The sequence below is a fragment of the Gopherus flavomarginatus genome, chromosome 17 (assembly GCF_025201925.1).
Source record: "Gopherus flavomarginatus isolate rGopFla2 chromosome 17, rGopFla2.mat.asm, whole genome shotgun sequence".
NCBI lineage: Eukaryota > Metazoa > Chordata > Testudines > Testudinidae > Gopherus > Gopherus flavomarginatus.
The window spans coordinates 6,626,195-6,647,400 of NC_066633.1; the positions used below are offsets into that span (position 1 = coordinate 6,626,195).

General features: G+C 44.9%; 1 protein-coding gene across 1 annotated transcript in view; it reads right to left on the reverse strand.

Moving 5' to 3' along the window:
* NOTCH1 (notch receptor 1) overlaps window positions 1-21,206 on the reverse strand; it is a 79,661-nt gene that overhangs the window by 57,232 nt on the left and 1,223 nt on the right. The window contains exon 2 of the mRNA XM_050926744.1: window positions 17,682-17,763. Within this exon, the coding sequence (XP_050782701.1) occupies window positions 17,682-17,763 (82 nt within the window). The remainder of the gene's footprint in view (window positions 1-17,681; window positions 17,764-21,206) is intronic.

The window sequence follows — 21,206 nt, forward strand, 5'->3', positions numbered from 1 at the left end:
CCTCCAATCTGTCTAGGTCACTCTGGACCCTATCCCTATCCTCCAGCGTATCTACCTCTCCGTCCAGCTTAGTGTCATCCGCGAACTTGCTGAGGGTACAATCCATCCCTTCATCCAGACCATTAATGAAGTTGTTGAACAAAACCTGCCCCAGGACTGACCCCCGGGGGACTCCGCTTGATACCGGCTGCCAGCTAGACATCGAGCCGTTGATCACTACTTATAGAGCCTGATGATCTAGCCAGCTTTCTATCCACCTTATAGTCCATTCATCCAACCCATACTTTTTTAACTTGCTGGCAAGAATACTGTGGGAGACCGTACCAAAAGCTTTGCTAAAGTCAAGTTATATCACATCCACCACTTTCCCCATCTCCACAGAGCCAGTTATCTCATTATAGGAAGCAATCAGGGTGCTCAGGCATGACTTGCCCTTGGTGAATCCATGTTGGCTGTTCCTGATCACCTTCCTCTCTTCCAAGTGCTTCAAAATGGATTCCTTGAGGACCTGCTCCATGATTTTTCCAGGGACTGAGGTGAGGCTGACTGGTCTGTAGTTCCCCGGGTTCTTTTTCTTCCCCTTTTTAAAGATGGGCACTATATTTGCCTTTTTCCAATCGTCTGGGACCTCCCCCAATCACCACAAGTTTTCAGAGATAATGGCCCATGGCTCTGCAATCACATCAGCCAACTCCCTCAGCACCCTCGGGTGCATTAGATCCGGCCCCAGGGACTTGTACATGTCCAGCTTTTCTAAACAGTCCTTAACCTGTTCTTTCACCACTGAGGGCTGCTCACCTCCTCCCCATACTGTGCTGCCCAGTGCAGCAGTCTGGGAGCTGCCCTTGTCTGTGAAGACCGAGGCAAAAAAAGCATCAACTACTTCAGCTTTTTCCACATCATCTGTTGCTAGGCTGCCTCCCCCATTCAGTAAGGGTCCCACACTTTCCCTCACCTCCTTGTTGCTAACATACCCGTAGAAACCCTTCTTGTTACCCTTCACATCTCTTGCTAACTGTAACTCCAATTGTGCTTTGGCCTTCCTGATTACACCCCTGCATGCTCGAGCAGTAACTTTATACTCCACCCTAGTCACGTGAACACACTGACTCCAGAAAGAGAGACCATGGGGCAAGCAATCAAAGGAGGGGATGTCAGATTGGTTGAGAGCTAATCCTCAGATGAGACACAAGGAAACACCCCAACAGTGATTAATGAACCCCATGACAACATCCCAAAGGCCACCCACACAGCTGGCATGAAAAGCCAGCTTTGGAGAAGCTAAAAATGGAAAGAACCACAGAGAAACCCATCCCTCGTCCAGAGGTGAATCCTCAAAGCAGAGTATAAAGGAACTGGCAGACTGGACCAGGCCAGCAGCCCATCTAGCTCAGCATCCTGTCTCAGATTGTGGCCATAACCAGCTGCTTCAGAGGAAGGGGCACAAAACACTACAAATTCATTCACCAAATGAAAAGAAGGATGGGCAAAGCAAAGCCAATACAATTACTCTGCCCAGCTCTACACCCCATGGAGAACTGTGCAGGCTTGTCTGTCCTTCATCCGCTTCTTGTTACAACTGGGTTTGAGGAAGGAGTTCAATGCTCACACACCTGGCACATCTTGGATAAAACACAAGGGCAAAGATTTGTTCCTATCAGCATCAAGTCCTCAAGCTTCTCTTGCCAGCAATCCTTCATCTCCCCCTCCTCTCTTAACAAGACAGCACTAGAACTGCAGAATCCACGTGGGAACCACTACAGCCAAACAGTGACACTAAATTAAAAAATAGCCCATTTCACTTTAAACTCCTGTCCAGGCCTGAGTTTATTACACACCCCAGGACACCGGCTCGAAAAGAACAGCGGTTGGGTAAGCAGCAGGTTATTATGAGTGACGTACGGTTAATACAGCAGGAAGCCACATCTGCAATCTTTGCTTAATTAAAAAAAAATCAAATGGCAATCCAAAGTCTTTGATGTTTTTTATACCTAGCCCAAGCCACCTAAGTGAGATTTTAAGAAGTAAGCTTTTATCTGAAAACAAACAAAAGAAATTCCCCAATGCTGGAAATGCTTGTGTGGGAGTGCAAGGGTGGCTGAGGGAAGTACAGGAACTCAAGCAGCTGTTCTTTCTCGCAGGGAGGGAGCAAATCTTGTATTGTTTTGTAGGCAGAAATATTTGGACAATTTTGGAATCCAAGTCCCCATTGTAAAGAAAAACAATATAATCCCATTACTAAGAGAAACAGCCCAGACTATTCATCAATGATGGTAAAGTAGCTACATGGAAGTAACTGCCTTTCAATGGGATGATGAGTCTCAGAGATTCATTCACAATAAAAATGTAGGATGACAAATGAGGAGGCTAAGAGGAAAATCATTTAATTCCCACCCTCAAAATGCACGCTGCCAACTTGTTCTGTTGATTTCTGCATTAGTTTTCAAGGCCATCTCGTCAACGGAGCAATGCTGATTTACCCTAGCTGAGAAGCCAGCCATCTCTTGCCATAAAGTATTTTCAGATCCAACTGCACTCTACCCTTGTTGATTGAAGGCCTAGAGAATTCCCTGGATATGTTTAATTGAAGGTTAAATTAATTTCATCAAGGATCCTTTACTCCCAGATTTTATCTAAAACAAAACACTTCTGGCACTTCGAATGTAACCAATACGTCTAAAGCAGTCTCATCCCTGAAAAGCAGAAGCCAGGCTTAATGCAGAATCATGCATTAATTCCAACAGATCCACTGAGCTGTCCAAAGAGCAAGGGTATCGAACATTCTGTGGGTTAGTTCATAAGGATCTAAGGCCTCCTACTCATGCAGGTTGTCCCCATTGTGGTACTTTCTTGATTAAGGACAGCTAGCGTGAGTAGAGCTTACAGAATCAAACCCACAAATTGATTGCAGGTGGTCTCTAACTTCAATGTACCCCTTGGGAACTGGATCCACACAAGCCTTCTACATCAGCTGAGTACACATCCAATAGTTTTCCACTGCACTTTGCATATTAGCTGCAAATGAACATGAGTTTGAACTTTTTCCAATTTGGATTTTGCCATGAAACTTCATTAGAAATTCATCCAAATATTTATGAGAATTTTCACTTATTTTTTTATGTTTAAAATAAAATAAAATATCCCACTTTGTCAATATTTTTTCCACAAATTTTGACATTTTTGACTGTTTTTTTTAAAGACAGCTGTAGAAATCATTAACCTTGGAAATGTTATTGTCATTGGAGAGTATAGGATGGGACTTCTTATGGCCTATGGTGCCATCTTTCAACACCACTTTCACAGCAAAGTTAAAGCTCTTTTGTTGACTTATAGTAAGATCGCTGCATCGTGTGAGTAAATGTATCTCTGCCTTACCCAGAGGATTCACATGCGGTACTAGGCCAGAATTATTTTTGATAAACCGTGAAATTGTGGCATAAACTTCAGTGCCAAGGAAATCATCATGTCACTAAAGGATGAATAAGTCTTACCGGTATTTCATTTCTTTCTCAAAAATTACCCCATCCATTATTTTGGATAATCATTTAAACGACTTTATCTCCATATATGGAAAAGTCCCACAAACAACACATTTGATACCTATATCCTACATTACTAATCCTGGAAATAAAACCCAAGATTAAAATCTGAAGGCTACCAAGAGTTAAACAACTTATATTCAGCCCTGATTTATAAACAGAATGAGACTAGGATTTTGAAAAGCTCATAAATGACTTAAGAGGCCAAAATCCCTTGGACGCTTTTGAAAATACTAACCTAAAGTATTTCACTAGTTGCACTATGGTGAAACAAACAAGACGGAAAAGAGGAAGAAACAGACAGCAAGCATGAGAGAGAAAGACAAGAATAGTGATGGATCTATCTTGGGTCTTCCCATAAACTACAGAGGAGTTCTGTGTTTTTTAAGTAATAAAAAATCCCTTAAAATAGTTTTTTGGCAATAAAATTCCCCCGTCCAAACAAAGTCTGAGATAAAAAAATACATTTGAGCAGACAAATTTTTCCTTTGAGTCTGATATTTTGGTTGTTAAGTTTAACCAAGGAAACAGCCAGTGAGAGGGGAAGACTGTGCCTTCCACACCTTTTGCCTGCAAAAATCCCTGTGTCAACATGAAGCCTTATTGACTGAAAGCAGACAATGGGGGAGCCTCTGCCCTCAGGCCACTATCCCACATTCTTCTGCAGTGTTCCTTAGAAACCCACCTTTTATTAGGAACAGCAGGCATGGTGAAAGGGCCGTCTGCTGCCTTGCCTTTTGACTTTGAGGCCTGTGTCTAACATTTTAATAGCAGCTAGGGGCCAGGGAGAGGTTGGGTTTTCTTTCCCCTCTTCTCTTTCCTCCAGGGTCATTCTATTGCAGGGTCATTCCCCCATCCAACAACTGTCACTATCCTTTTCCTCTCTAGCCAACCAAACTAACGGCTTTCTCGCCTGAACGTTCAGACAGCGAGAGGACACCAGAGCTTTGAGGCTGATGGACGCTGGCAGAACTGCAGAACGGAGTGATCCCTGTCTTTAGCTGCATCATCCTCATGACAAAATGGTACAGTATTGGGTCTGCCTGTTAGCCATAACCACATGTGGCCGCATGCCCCAAGTGAAGCTATTGCACTATTTAACTAGCACTGCATCTCTTTGGAAGCGCCTTATCCACATGTCTCAAAAAACTGGCAGCCATGCATTATTTAACTGCAGCCTATCTGCAGAAATCTACTCTGTTTCTAATATTGGTATTTTAAGCATAAACACACACACACACACACACAAACCCCTGCCAGATCTAAAACAGTCAGTTCTTATAAAAACAAAATGAAACTGCATAGTCTAAGTTCAATAGCTCTATGCAGCAAACACTAGAAGAAGCCTTAAAGCACTTTGCCTCTTGATCTTACAAGACATTAATACCATTAGAAGAGACGTCATGAGCACAACCCCTTTAACTGTGACCACCATGGCAGGAGGGTACAGGACTCATAGGATGGCTGACAGCGTGAACAGCACAAATGCTGAAGTCTTCTTTTGTTATCCCTCCTGGGGACCATCTTCGGTGGACACAAGAAGTGCCATATTGCAGCCTGAGCGGGCCTTGATGGATTAGCCTTTCGTTCTCAGGGTCACAGCGTGGCCCATAAACGCAGTCAAAGCATCGTGCCACTAGTTCTGGCGCCCGTAATATTATACCGTAGGATGGAGATTTGGTGATTGGACTGCTCTGATGGCTCCGAAATCAGACGCTGTGATGCCAGAGATCAGCAGGCCTGGGAAATAGAGATCAGCCCTCCATTGTCTCGGAGAGTGTTTAGGGGGTAAAGATACTATGAAAGATGCTGTACAAAATGAGGCCCAGTTCCCCAGCTCCATGGCAGCTATCCCATTTAACTCTATGAGGTTACTCAAGGGAGTAAGGGTTTGCAGGATCACCTCTGGGGCCTACAATCTGTCAAAGAGCTTTCGGATTCCAGCCTGCCAAGTCTCCATTCATAAAAGAGTAAGACACTTGTGAATGAAACATTCTCTTGTTCAACAGTAGCTTAAAAATTCCAGCTCCTGGCCCAGGCTTGGAATGAAACTTTCACATACAGCCTGATTCTTCAGGTCCCTTCTTGCCTTCAGCTACATCTCTGCAACTTTTTTGGCTCCCCAGAGTTAGCTATAAGGGCCTATTCTAAAGCCAAATTAAGGTAACCAGAGTCTATCAACTTAAGCGGACTTTGGATCAGGCCCTAGGTGACAGGATAGTGAGACACTGCAATATCTAAGCTTTAATAAACTGGTTTCTTTCTGAATTCTTTCCCCCATGTCAGAGCAGCAACCCAGCATCATAAATCAAAGCACTTTAGCAGACTAAACTCCCAGCCTTCCCTTACATGCTGGAGTTGTACAATCTATTAAATAGGGGAGCAATTATGGCATCTTTAAAACTTACAAATCCATTTCACATCTAAATACCATTAAGCCTCCTAGAGTTTTGGGAAGGGAATTAGGTTAAAATCTTGTTAAAAAGAAAGTGATTTATGTGCAAATAAACTTTTTGCAACTTGACTGAGCATGAAAGTTTCCCATTAAACTTCAGCTCCCTTCCTGCCAACCCTTCCCCCGCATTTGCTGAAGGTTCACGAGGGCTTTCAACCAATGCCAAAATGTTTATTGATTAACTGACGTTGCCAATATTAACTTCAGACAGCCGTGGGGACTGAACATCATTGCATAAAAGCTAGAACAAAACGTTAACTCTTGTATGGGGAATAACGGTCACAAACTACAATACTCTGCTCTCATTAGGTGCAACGTTCAAATCATTTCTTCTTCCAATGGCACCAGCAATTAGGCCCTAATTTGGCAAAGTACATGGGCTGGTATCTAATTGCAACTGTGAATAATCCTCCCGATTTCCATCAGTTAGGCATGTGCTCACTTACCTGGCTGAATCAGGGCCAGAGATAGTACTGCTGAGTTAAAAGTCACTCTGGTTACTTTTGATGTTAATAAAAAACACCAAACCAAACCACCTACTACACTGATGGAGTTAGAAAATAATCTAATACACATCAGCCACATTATAGCAGAACTCCTCCCCTCCTGCAGTGGGCTGTGCCTCCAGGCAGATCAGTTACACCGGAACCACACACTTATCCGAAGCACTGTTTACCCATGACCCTGATCCTTCTTCCATTCACGTCAATAGGATTCTTGTCACTACATTCTCAGGGAGCAGGCACCGCATCTCCTGCTCCATCTGTCTAAGCAGATTCTACTGCATTGCATTCCTGCTTCAAGTGCTCTATGTGTCATATAAGGAGAGTTTTCAATGCACAGGTAATGTCAAGTGGCGGGAAATAGACACAGAGAGGTTAAGGGGCTTCCCAATAAAACCAGGAGCCCTGACTTTCTGCCCCGCCCTCTAACCACTCAAGAATGCCACTTCCATATTATGATGGGTAGGCAGATAGCTAGGGAGTGTATCTATTATAGCTGATAGAGATAAGATTAGATGGCAGAGACCTTCAAAAGCCTCTGCGCCCATTGCAGTCAATGGGAGTGAGAGTTGGGCTAACTGCTCCCAATGCTGAGTGCTTTGGAAAATCCTGCCTATAATGTGCATATGTATATAGCTCACAGAAAGTATATCCCATGTTTTACAAAGAGCATTTATATATATATATATATATGCCGCAATCAAAGCAAGCTTAAAGCACAGTTTTAATGAAAGGAAAAATTCCAGAGTGGCAGACAGGACCTCACCAGCACTTCCTCCACCATCTCCTGTACTGCTGCACTTCAGAGCTGTAGGTTCTGCTGATGCAAGGCAGCTAGCCAGCTCTGATACACAGCAGAATTTTTCATCACTCTATAAAGTGCAGCCCTGCAATTAATTAGCTCCAACCTGAACTTCTCAACAGCTCTTTTGTGGTTTCCATAAGGAAGATCCAACCAAGTTATTTATCCCAATGACTCTTTCCACGTCTCATTACGGTGATGGTTTTCAACCTTTTTTTCATTTGCGGACCCCTACAAAATTTAAAATGGAGGTGCGGACCCCTTTGGAAATCTAGACATAGTCTGCTGTGAACCCTCAGGCATCCATGGACCACAGGTTGAAAACCACTTCCTTAGAGACATTTATGTACTTTGTTCATACGGTCAGTTTAAAACAGCGCTGACTACTCATTTACTTATAAGCTTCGAAGAGATGGACTTGAAAGAGAAAACTATAAGTGATCAATTATTTTAAACCACCATTGGAGGTAGCAGGGGGGATGAGAGACCAGGGTATAGTCTTATGGGGCCAGGGTATGGTCTTACTGAGATCTGCCAGAGAATGCTTCGCAGACACCAAAATCACATCACAGGAGGCTAATGGGAGTTCTGCTATTAGTTTCAATGGGAGCCCAGAATGAAAACTTCAGAGCCCCCGTTCTTCACCCGTAACACTTTGGTTTAGAGGTGTGGGAGGGAAGTATTCAGCATGCACACAGCATCACCTCTGGATACACAGGCCTAAGATGGAAGGGAATTTCCCGCGCTTCTACTAAAACTGGAAGCCTCTAACCCAAGAACAGCCAGGTTTGATCCATGTGGTTTTTCATGATCACAGAATGGTAGGACTGGGAGGGACCTCGAGAGGTTGTCTAGCCCAGTCCCCTGCACTCATGGCAGGACTAAGTATTATCTAGACCATCCCTGACAAGTGTTTGTCTAACTTGCTCTTAAAAATCTCCAATGATGGAGATTCCACAGCCTCCCTAGGCAATTTGTGATGTGAATCTGTTCACTACCAACGAACAAACCCCCACTCTAATCAGACTCTCATCTCAGCTATGAACTGGAAAGATGCCCATTAACTTCAGTGGGCTTTGGAGCAAGCCTTTATTTTGTGCATTGTCTTCTATACTATAGGCTAGATTCTCATCTCAGTTCCACCACTGTAAATCTGGAATAACTCCAGACTTCTTTGGCATTACACCAGAATTACACCACTTTTGCCAAAAGGAGAGTCTGATCCTCGGATAAGGCAGCCTGATTTCAAGTTCTGACACTAAGAGCCTCTGAGTACAAATGTCTGTAAGATGGCAAAGAAACATAAATGGAGAAAATAAACTCTACAATAACATGTTTCCATATTTAGCCCCAATCCCCAGCTGGTGTAAACTGGAATAGTGCATCTGAAGTCAGTGGAGCAACGCTGATTAACAATAGCTGAGAATCTAGCCTATTGTCTCTGTATCATTCCTTGGAAAATAAACAAACAGTCACAAACCTAATATGTGAGAACATGGGAGCAGAATTCTTCACAATGTGACAGTTCCGTGGGAAACGAAATTCCTGGACCTGCAGAGAAGGCGCTAATATTAAACTAACCTTCCTCAGGGATATCTTTAACATTATGCACCACATGGGGCCTTCCTTACTGAATTTATAGTAAATGCACATTTTTATTGGTCTATTCCAGTAGTTCTTAACCTATTTACCATTGTGGGCCGCATATACGGCCCAGAATGTGTCATGTGGGCCACATCCAATGCTACTTGTATGGCCCTGAGGATGTCACCTGGGCCGCAGCTGTGTGCTGACTGGGCCACAGGTTGAGAACCACTGGTATTCCCTGTGGTCAAAAAACTTAACCTAGTCAAATAAGCGCAAAGCTTAATAAGCAAGCGTCAAACTAGAATTCCTACACTTCTGTCACTTGGGTTATTGTAAGCTGCTTGGAGCCCTCTCTTTGCACTGTGTTTGTGCAGTGCCTAGCACAATGGGGGTCCTGGTCTGTTACTCAGGCTCCTAGGCACTACCGCAACACAAATAATAATAATATCATCCTTCTAACAGCACTGCCAGAGTATCATGCAGGATCAGGCTCTTACCTAACAGTCACTGAGCTCTGAATATCGCTGCCAAAGGGACGTTTAGTGACTATGTTTCAATAGTTGTCAGCAATGAAGAGTAACAGCCGAGTATCAAATACCATCCACAAGAAGAGCAGTCCAGTTAATAGGAGTGCTGAGATCTGTCAAATTCCCCAAAGGGTTCGATGGTTTTACGTCAGAATAAAAGCCAATGCACACCCAATCCGTCTGCCATTCATCCCATTGACTTCAGAGGATTTTGCGGGATGCAGATCAGGGGAGAATTTGGATCTTAAGGCCAGATTCTGCTCTCAGCTGCCTCCAATGGAATTACTCTGGATTTACAGTGGAGCTGTTTCTAGATTTACACCGGTGTAACAGAGTAGTACGTGGCCCTCAGCATTGAGAGTACAACACCAAGGGCCAAATTCTCCTCAGTTACCTCAATGCAGCTGTGGCAGTGATATGCAGACAGCCAGCACATGGTACTTCAGTCGTCCCATTTGCCACCTCCAAAGAATGGCCCTCGGACTGGCTCTTTGCGTAGAGGTGAATTTCCCCCCACACCTAGTTATCCTGCTGATGCTGAAACGGACCATCAGAACTGTCTCACGCAGTCACTCTCCCTTCTCCCTTCTGGCTCACAAAGCTTTTTGCCTGTAAATAAGGAATACACCACAGGGCTTGTTCCTGAAGACTCTGACATATGCAGCTCGTATTCAAGCAACACTGGGCCCGTATGTTGACATTTGCGTGGCCATGCTCTGACATCCCTGCCCAAACAGCCCATTTTTGCCCTGGTTACCCTGAAAATGCAAAAGTTTACATCCCATGTCCTTCGAGTTGAGCCCTTGAAAGCTTCCTGCTGCTGGACAGCCCATTACACTCCAGGAATGCCATTCCATTGACTTCCTGCATTCGGCTTCAGCTCCACACACCTGCTCTGGGGATGCAGGACACCGATTGCCAAAGCTCCATGTTAGTTTAACTACAGCCAAGTAAATCATTTACCTCCTGGTGGTTGTGGCACGGCACTGAACCATGCGGAGGTCTCCAAATACACACGCTTCCAGAGAAACAAAACTGTCCCGTGTTTAGATGTGGCAGCAGAAGCAGAGTTGCATAGAGGAATCACAAAGCCTGTGGTTCAACTCCAGTGTCCAGGAGCAGAAATGAACAGATGCTAAAAGTCTCAGCATAATTCTTCCTACACCAAAAGCAACTCAAGATGTTACCGCACAACAGGCCAGAAAGTAGAGTGAGCGCCATTAAAAACTGGGCAGGTACCACCCACAGGCGTTTACCACATGATGGGGGGTCAGTAATCCCCTTCCAGAAACAGGGGGATAAACAGCCATCTCCTAATGGTGCCCAGTGTGATGAAGAGCAAGAGGTGCCATTTGAAAGGCTGGAATTTGCACTGGATGCTTGTTTTCCTCTATGCACTTAGATCCCTGCAGTGCCTAGGCCTGACACAACAGCTTTGTTTGGTGGATGTGGGTGTGGCACAAAGGTTCCCTTTGCACTTCCCTGATCTGGTGTGCCAGGCTGGTCCCTGGGTGCCAGTTAGAGGATGAAAAGCCCTCCTTCTGTGTCAGAGGCCTCTTTCGGTGTCCAATCCCAAGAGGTGCTGAGCATCCACAAATCCCACCAAGGTGAGTGGGAACTGCTCATCACCTGTCTGATATGGCCCTCAGACAGGTGGATGGGTTCCTATCTAACATCTAAGCCAACCACCTATATATATAGAGAGAGAGAGAGATAAACCTATTTCATAGAACTGGAAAGGACCTCGAAAGGTCATCGAGTCCAGCCCCCTGCCTTCACTAGCAGGACCAACTACTGATTTTGCCCCAGATCCCTAAGTGGCCCCCTCAAGGACTGAACTCACAACCCTGGGTTTAGCAGGCCAATGCTCAAACCACTGAGCTATCCCTCCCCCTTTAAAAACAATTGAGATACGCCTTACCTTTCACATCAAAAGTCTACTTTGCTTTGGGAATATACATATGTTGATATAGGATCCTGCAAGTAAATGTAGGCTCCTCTATCCTACAGACTTGATTTATGGCCCTGAAAAACTATACCCATATCCTAGAGATAGCTTAGCCATGGGAACTCACCATAATGACCAGCGTATGGTAATTGCACCCTGAGGCTACTAGTTGGTTAAATATGTTTATGCTCTATAAATTTCACATTCCACTCATGTACATACAGTTACCAGCCAGCACGTCTATGAACATGAGCAAAGTGAGGGTCAGGGCACCTCCAGGTCCGGAAAGAGAAAGTTAATTTACAAAGGACATTAGTTTAAAACTTGCTAATTGCTTGCTGATGTATGTTATTCAGCCCTTTAACTGCCAAATTGTTTGTTTCTAATGTCTTACAAATAGAGGGGCAAAGAAGGCGAGGAACAAGTGGAACCAGCTAATGCAATATACAGTCAAACCAGGGGTTCTCAAACTGGGGGTCAGGGCCTCTCGGGGGTCACCAAGTTATTACATGGGGGTGTTGCAAGCAGTCAGCCTCCACGCCAAATCCTGCTTGGCCTCCAGCATTTATAATGGTGTTTTTAATGTATACGGGGGGTCTCACTCAGAGGCCTGCTATGTGAAAGGGGTCACCAGTGCAAAAGTCTGAGAATCCCTGCAATAAACTATAACCCCCTTTGGGCCACATCCTCAGCCAGGGGAAATCAGCAGAGCTCCACTGAAGTTAACGTAGTTATGACGATTCACACCAGCTACAATTCTAGCCCTTTGAGGTCAGATAGTTCTCACATGGCAGGTTCAAGTGATGAATCCTACGAGCAGTGTAGCTACATCTGCCAGCATGAGCACAGGTGATCAATAAGCAGGATCACACAAGTTCTAAGGCTCTTTCTTCATTCTTCTAAGTCTTCGTCAGAGTCTCTGGTGGCATTTAAGGAAAACGGCGTGATACACTCCTGTTCCCAAGCCCTTGGCCAAGGGATTGGAATAATCAGTGTGTTTTTTGGAGGCAGAATCTGAATCAGCTCAAGGTGGCAACAAGAGGGATTTCACCAAGGCCAGATTCTCAGTTCATCAGCAGAACTCTGCTGATTTCAATGATGAAACACTTTGCACAGGGACAAGGCAAAATGCACTGGAGAATGAGCCCCCCACACCCCTGTTCTGAAAAACTTCCTAAATGATAGTTTTGCAGTGAGGTGCCCAGGCCCTGCAACTAGTTTCTTGCACTGAGTAGGTGACAAGTGATATAGGCAAAGTTCAGCCATTAAATTGGGATGGGTGGGGGAAAAGTAATATATGAAAAAATCCCTATAAACCAGCATAAAATAATACAAGGGGCTAGATCCTTGGCTGGTGTGAATGGATGAAGCTCTGCTGACTCTGGGGGCAGTGCTGATTTATGCCAGCTGAGGATCTGGACCAAGATTCTCTTCCACTGGAAGCTGCAACAGGGGATGCTGATGCTTTTGTATTTTTAATCTACCCTCTTCCACCAAGTCTCCAGACTCCAACCATGTTCCTTCCGAAAACATGAGATCAGACTTGAAATGACCACCCAGGAGTCTCAACATGGCTGAATCACCATGAGACTGTTCCTTTAAGAGTTTCCTCTGGTTGATTGTTTCACACTCCACCCTCTTCCTGTCCAGCATGGAGGCGACATTTTTTCTTTGTTATTATTTCATGGAAATAACGTTGGGCTAAAGCACATGAGAAATATCAACCCAGAAGGAAACATCCGTCCTTTAAAATGAGATAACAATGACTGAGCAGTTGAATAACCCAGAGGCCACAAAGGACTGCAGAATTAAGACTGTCACTGTAGTTTTCTGGTTTTCACCACAAAATTATTTTAATCTAAAATAATAATCTCTTGCTTTTTAAAATCGAGGTTTAACCAAATATTTCCCCAACTCCTATGGGTCAGATCCATTGGCCACGGCAGTTTTTTCATTGACCTCCATGGCCTTTGGATCAGACCCTATATCCAGAAGTTGCGCCATATGGCTGCAGAGATTCATAAACAAAAGGAAGTACTTTAGCAAACTGACCTTTTCCTCACTGCAAACCTAGTGGTTAGATTTAACCTGTTCCTTCGCCTTAAAAGCCGCTTTGCTACACAGGGTCAGATTCTCAGCACGTTGGTGTAACCCATAGGTGACAAGTCCGTGGGTGCTCCGGGGCTGGAGCACCCACAGAAAAAAATTGGTGGGTGTTCAGCACCCACCGGCAGCTCCCCGTGGCCCCGCCTGGCCCCCCTGCTCCAGCTCGCCTCCACTTTCTCAGCGAGCGCACCACTGCGTCCTGCTTCTCCCCACTCCCTTCCAGCGCTTGCGCTACGAAATAGCTAATTCATGGGGCAGGGAGGGAGAGGGAAGGAGGGGGAACATGGCACGCTGGGGTAAGAGGCAGGGCCAGGGCGGGGATTTGGGGAAGGGATCCAATAGGGGCAGGGAGGGGGAGGAGTTAGGGCGGGGACTTTGGGGATGGGGTTGGAATGGGGTGGGTCCAGGGGCGGGGATGGGGTGGAGTTGGGACGGGGAGGCGTGGGCACCCACCGGTGCCGGAGAAAGTTGGCGCCTATGGCATAACCCCCTGATTTTAGTGACGAAACACAAGTGGGTTTGAGTTCAGCCCCTTCCCAAACCATGTGCTTTTAACTAATGGAACAGGGGCTTGCTGGGAATAAAATTCACATGTCACAACAATCTTAGACCAGTCCTATTAATTTGCGATGGTACCAGTCCAAAATATAACTGTACAAATGTTTAATTAGGACCTATCACTGCAAGTCAAAGTGATCTTCAGAAAAACCTTTTCATCTGATCTGGGAACATGTTTGATTCAAATGAGAGCCTATTCCTTAAAGCCACAGTTAACACACACCACAAAACCACACTTCTCAGTGCTGTTGCAGTCAGTGGCTAGCTACACCGTCTGCTGGTACAAACTTCTGCAAACCAAGTTTTTTAAAGTTACAAAGCCAGAGCAAGAGTTTGGTGTTGGGTTACTTTTACCTTGAGTTAAGTTCCTCGCAAGATCCTGTTAGGTGAAACATCACAATAAACTTTCAAGCTGTTTGCAAGATCATATTATTCCTGCATAGGAACTCTAAAGAAACAAGGTGGGTGAGGCATTATCTGTTATTGGACCAACTTCTGCTGGTGAGAGAGACCAGCTTTTGAGCTCATACAGAGCTTTTCTTCAGGGCTGGGAAACACTCCGAAACTCGCAGAAGAGCTCTGTATAAGCTCAAAAGCTTGTCTCTCTTGAATGTCCCAGGACCGACACAGCTACAACTACACTGCATATAGGAACTCTAAAGGCAATTTAATTAGGCCACTTCTGTTGCAAGACCTCTAGCTGATCAAATGCCCAGGCCTCTTCATTCAATTAAAGCTCTATGTACAAGACAGACTGGCAAGGAGACAATAAGATAAAGGACCAGGAGTTTTAGGAAATGTAGCTGTAAAATAACAAAAGTAAGTGAAAGCTCATCATTTCACCCTGGTGATTTGCTTTCCATGACAGGGCTTATACACTGATAACTCTGAAACCAAAGTTACTTTCAAGTAACTCAGTTAGCTCTTTGCTGTAATGAGCATCCACAACAAACACAGAGATACTTCTCCACTGGAGTAGCTTCTCCCTCATACACTATTTATTTCATTCCACTTTCTAATTGGATTTGTGGGGGAAGCACAAAGGGGCTTTATGGCCAAACTGTGTTAAGTGCCAGGCCAAACTGAGATATGGCCTCTAGCCAAAATGGTATGTTTCATTCAGGCGCCAATGGGCGGTGCCAACTTTTTCCACTTCTGCTATCTGTGCTCTTAACTTTGCTTTGTTTAAGGGGCTTGGAAGCAAAACTCCTAGTAAAGAGATACTTAGAGAAGTCTGAAAAATAAGATTTTGCTAATCCCTATCAGGTACCTTGGAAGTTACATCTCATCCAACGTCTCAGTCCCCACCAAACTTGCCTTCCTGAAATCATCATCCATTAAAAGTTCAACCTACACAGACAGCATTCAATATGAGCAGCCACTGAAACCTTCGTTTCCTGCAAAAACAGCTCACACATTTGCAAGCGGCTCTGTATTTGTGGTCAAGAAGATAAGTCACTTAGGGCTGCCAGCAAAGAAATTCTTCAAAGATACCAAAGTCTCTCTTTTTTTCTTAAAAAAGATATTTTGGAGGCTTTTCCTCCTTTTAATAGAGCTTGCACACATTAGATCTAATTAGATTCCACTACCATCTGCACATGCAATGTAAATCGAGAGTTGCAGGGAACTGGAACTTGAGAGAAAGAAAGAAAGAAAGAAACCACAAGGAAAAGGAGGGGTGTAGGGTTGGAGTGGGGGATGGAAAGAGTTATGCATTTGGGGAAGCCATACATGATTAGTCACACAGCATTAATCTGCCTCCCTTAACAATAGCTGCCGAATTTCGACCGAATCCCAGCTGTCGTTCTTTGAATGAAAGAAAACAAGATTTAGAGCATCAAGCGTTGGTAAGGGCTTCTGCAAAAAAAAAAAAAGTGGCGTGCATTCATTAATAGCTCACAAAGGGACCCAACTTTTGTCCATTAAATTGTTCATGTGCCTGATTAATTTGCTGATTTTTTTTCCAAGAGGGTGGCAGTTTGGGTGGAAGGGAGGGGGCAGGAGATGCCAAACTGGGCAGAATAACCCAATTGAAGCAGATGTGAAAACCTGATTTTCCCCCTCGCCCCCCACCCCCCGAATGTTGTCGAGGAAGATTGCCATTCAACAGTTGGCATGGAAATGCCTTCAGGTCCCTCTGCAGAGGGAAGCTCTGAATTGGACGTCTGGAATGGACAAGAATGTCTTCTTGGCAAGCCCCAATCTCGCACACGCTTAACAGGTGGATGGGGGAGGCTGGCTGGAAAACAAACCCATTTGGATTTCGTTTATGTAATAGTTAAAAAAAAACAAAAAACAAACTGAAATCTTATTCATTTCTCTTTGGTTATTGTTCCTTGGAAGGCTGGCGTCATCGCTGTGGTGGGTTGGTTAGTGAGTCCTTCAGGAAATCCCAACATTTTACACATCAGTTGGCTCCATGATCCAGGATTGGAGAAAGCCAGCCAGAGAACTGTCACATAAAACTATCTTGCAGGCAAAAGGTGCCTCTCTCTTACTGAGTGAACCTGCATTCTTATGAGCCTAATCCTGCAACACAGCATGGGCCATATCCTTGGCTGGTAAACATTGACTTCCATGGAGTTATGCTGATGTGCCATAGCTGAGAGCCTGGCCACAACCGCCTTCAACTCCCGTTGACTCCGCGCTCTATTGTAAATTGACATTATGGTGTCCACAATTCGAGAAGCATGTTGATAAACTGGAGGCAGTTCAGAGAAGAAGCAGGAGAAGGAAAACATGCCTTATAGCAACAGTCTCAAGGAGCTCAATCTCTAACAAAGAGAAGGTTAAGGGATGACTTGATGACAGTCTGTAAGTACCTACATGGGGAACTAATATTTATTAATAATGAGCTCTTCAACCTAGCAGAGAAAAGTATAACAACACAATCCAATGGCTGGAAGCTGAAGCTAGAAAAATTCAGATTTAGAAATAAGATGTAAATTTTTAGCGGTGAAGATGATTAACCACTGGAATAATTCATCAAGGGTCTCCATCACTGGCAATTTTGAGATCAAGACTGGATGTTTTTCTAAAAGATCTGCTCTAGGAATTATTTTTGAGAAGCTTCACAGGTTTGCTATACAGAAGGTCAGATTAAGTGGTCATGGTGGCTCCTTCTGGCCTTGGAATCTATGAATCTATGAATCCTGGGGTTGTCACTGAGTGTGACCTCTGGCCAAAGGATAGGGTAAATATTAGGATAGTCTTAAAATGCTTGCTGGATTTTTTGCAGTGAACATTAATGCTTTTTACAGGCCCAGCAGGTGGTCTCTGAAGCGCAAGATTCTGGGGCCAGAAGCAGGAGCTTGTCCTGGAGTGAATTAAAAAAAAAAAAAAAAAGAATAAGGCTATCCAGAGTCTCCCTTAGAAGCTACTTATTGGTCCAGATGGTACTAAATCCTGCTCCGCTGCCTTCAACAGGGTGACACATTTGGCCCTTTCTTGTATTTTCCCCCCAACCAGGACATCACGCTTGACTCCTATTCAAGTAGGACTGGGTCCCAGTATGGCTGCAAATTATTCTTGCACCTCAAATAAAAGAATGCTTTTCCTCTTTTTGAATTCAGGTCCTTCAAAGCAAAGTCAACTTTACAGCAATGTGTTCATCTAGATAAAGGAAACTCAATGGCTCAGTTCTCTTTTATACTTACAGGCATACCCCAGTCCCATTGGAGTAAGTTTCACACTTTCCCCCATTCAAGCAGGATTCGGCAGGCTGGGTACATCGTAAACCTGCAAACAGAAGATGAGAATTAGCCAGTAGTTAAGCCATGTCTACCCTATAAAATTACTTTTGACCGTTGGCATACAGACGCCTCAATAATTACATCGCTTGTGCTTGTTGACACTTTGCTCCTTGTGCCGGAGGTGTGCATCTTCAGCAGGAGCGCTTGTATCGAGTGAACTGTCAGCATGAGGCATTGTGGGACAGCTTCTGAAGGCCAGTAACAATCAACATAAGCAATACAACGTCTACACTGATGCTGTGTCGACCTAACTACATCAACCTTGTTGCTACGCCACTCATGGACGTGGAGTTATTAAATTGGCATCCCAGGGCAGTTCTGTCAGCGGGAGTGAAATTTTAGCATAGACACTTCCACAGTTAGGTCGATGTAAGCTGCCTTGTGTTGACCTAACTCTGTAGTGTAAAACAGGCCTTCGACACCTCTATTAGCCTAATCCCCAGAGAGAACAAACTGAGTCTTTTGCTGATCAAAGGCCTTCTCTTATTCAAGTCAATGAGAGGGGGTCTTATATTAGTCTATAACGGCAGGCTCCCAGAGACTCTAGCTCTGCTAAAGCTCTGGAAGTGATGGGCTCTCAGTAGAAGATGTCATCAGATGATGAAACACATAAAAATGCATGGCTAATTGCACTGGGCCAAGCTGCGACCAGTTTCTAGGCACCATGTGATTTCAAAGGGGGCTGGCATAACATGGCCCAGTCTCTTGTCTGTTACGCAGGGAAAAGCTGGCCTGAAAAGATCATTTTTGCAAACTTCATGGATTTCAGACTCAATCTTTCATTCCTTATTCAGCTAAACTCTGAAGGAACTCCATGGGAGCACTGCCTTAGTATGGAGTTGGTCAGGCCCTTAGGATTTGGATGACATGGGCTATTCTAAAAACTTAACCAAGAGGACCAACCGGTAACCATTACTCATAGGAATAATCTTTATTTAGGTGAGTAGCCCACTGAGGCCTACTAGGGTAAGGATTTCAGGATCTGGTCCTTTGGGCCAAATTCTGCTCTCAGTTTTCCTAGAATTACTCCTGATTTTACATCTCAGTCTGGCCTGTAGATCGTAAACTTTTCAGGGCACAGCCCCTTGGCCAAAATTGACTCTCACGTTGGGGAAAAGCCAGAGTAACTTCAGATCAATCAATGGAGTTACTTCAGATTTACACTGGGGTCTCTTCAAGCAGAATGCATCCCTGGATGTTTGGTGTGTCTGCAAAGCCCCGTGCATCTTTACAGCACTGCATAAAAATAATTCAATAATAATAATTGCAGATAGGCTCTTAACCAATCAAACCCAGTGGATGCCCACTGCAGTGGCATGGGACATTAGTGGATTGAAGGCTGCCCATGACATAAGGTGTTTCCAAAATGCAAATGGGGGTGCACAATGGAATGCCACCAACCATATGGCGACGTGCTAGCAATTCTGTCTAACAGCTTACAGGGGAAAGGGGGCTGCCATGGAGCTTTAAAGAAAAGCAGTCAGAGCAGCCCTGGCTGCTTTCACAAGGCAAAGTTATCTGCAAACTTTAAGTTCAGATTACAGGGCAGGCTCCCGTCCTTGTTCTCAGCCACCTAGCTGGGTTTCTTCCCCGCCTTCTCCCCCACTTACTGCTACTGTCCTGGCTACAGAAAATGCTCCTGAAACTATTGCTGAATTGTCTGGCTGTTCAGATATTCACGGTAAAAAAAAAAAAGAGAGAGAAGAAAGAAAGACAAAAAGTGAATACAGACTGTCCTACAGAGGGAGAACAGAGTCGTAAAGCCACAGGCGCACACTCCCCTCCTTGCTCGTGGGAAAAAGCAACAGCTGCAGAGCAGAGCCTTCCCTGCTTCTTAACAAAGGGGGAAATCAGAGCTGCCCATTGTAAAACGTTAAAGACACCTCTTGTTACATTATTTACTGTAGGGCAGCTCTCAATCCTGTACCACCCTTGATACTCAATACCTGCTGCCTGAAAGATCTGATTGAGTCAACTCACAGCCCCACTACCTCCTCCCATGCCAACACACTGCGGCCTGTTTTCTTTGGGGAGGAGGGAATTAAGCCAGCCTGGGTCTCTCCTCAGTTATGCAAAGTGAAGTGAAACCAGACAGTGCAAATGGTACCTAAATGGGGCCCTTCCCGGAAGGCTGTGATGACACCCTTACTATGAGTAAGACTTCTGACTTTATATCATAACTCTGAAGTACACAGGGGAAGGCTACACTGCTTAAGGCAGAGGGCATTAGTGTCTCACTGCTCAGTCCTACACTCCCTGATCTAAAAGCTCCAGGAGAGAAACCCCAGTCTCTCTCCTGTTTAAAAATCGTTGCATTTAGGACAGATGCAGCCAGGCATCCTTTTTTTATATGCACATATATCTATAAACCCCCCAACAACATGCAAGGGCAGCGTGCAGGAATGAGAGGTGGCTATACGGGCTGGCTGAGCACGGACCCCTTTTTTCTCTTATACGCCAGCACTGCGTCTCCCTTGCTGGCATCAGTGGCATTGGTTTCAGTGGGAGTCAGGGTGGCAGAATCCAACCCACTATGTTACAGTTAGCATCGGTTTGAGCCAAACACTTAAGGGCCAGATTCTGCTGCCTTTTCACTGAGTAGCACTTTTTCAGCACTAGCAGGCCCCAGGAAGTTAGTGAGACCCCTCACATGAGTAGGTGCTACTCCTGTATTTATACTCTTATATAGCGCTTTCCCAGGGCCGGCGCTTCCATTTAGGCAACCTAGGCGGTCGCCTAGGGTGCCAGGATTTGGGGGGGGGCGGCATTTTGCCACTCTCGGAGGCAATTCGGCGGCAGGGGGTCCTTCGGCGCTCCAGGTCTTCGGCGGCAATTTTGCGGCGGGGGATCCTTCACTCGCTCCAGGACCCGCTGCTGAAGTGCCCCGAAGACAGGGAGCGTGGAAGGACCCCCGCCTAGGGCGCCAAAAACTCTGGCGTCGCTCCTGCGCTTTTCAAAAGCACTTCACCATCTTTATTTTTTCAGTGTTGTGAGGATAAAGGCATTGAAGTGCTACATTTTCAAGCAGAGATGCACAATACAATTATTTCTGCATGTTAAGAAGTTGGTTTTTTTTGAAAGCATCTTCCTACTCATTTCTCTCACCTTGGTGAAACTTATGCATCTTTCGTTTTTAGGCCTTTTAGACTAAAAAAGAATTGTTGCACAAGTTTCCATTTGATTGTTTCCCCAAAGGTTACTGCACTGTGCCGAAACACAAGGGCCTCTGACATCCGCCCCAAAACTTGCAGGGAAAGGGCTGAGAGAACAAGAAATCTGACGTTGATTCGAGAAACAGGAAATAAAAAATGAACAGGGCTTTCAAAAAATAAAAACCAGTCACCGGCTTGTTCAGCGCACACTCCAGCCTTGAAAAGAGGACAAGGAAAAGAGCTACTATCTGAGCTCGGCAACATGAAATATTCAACT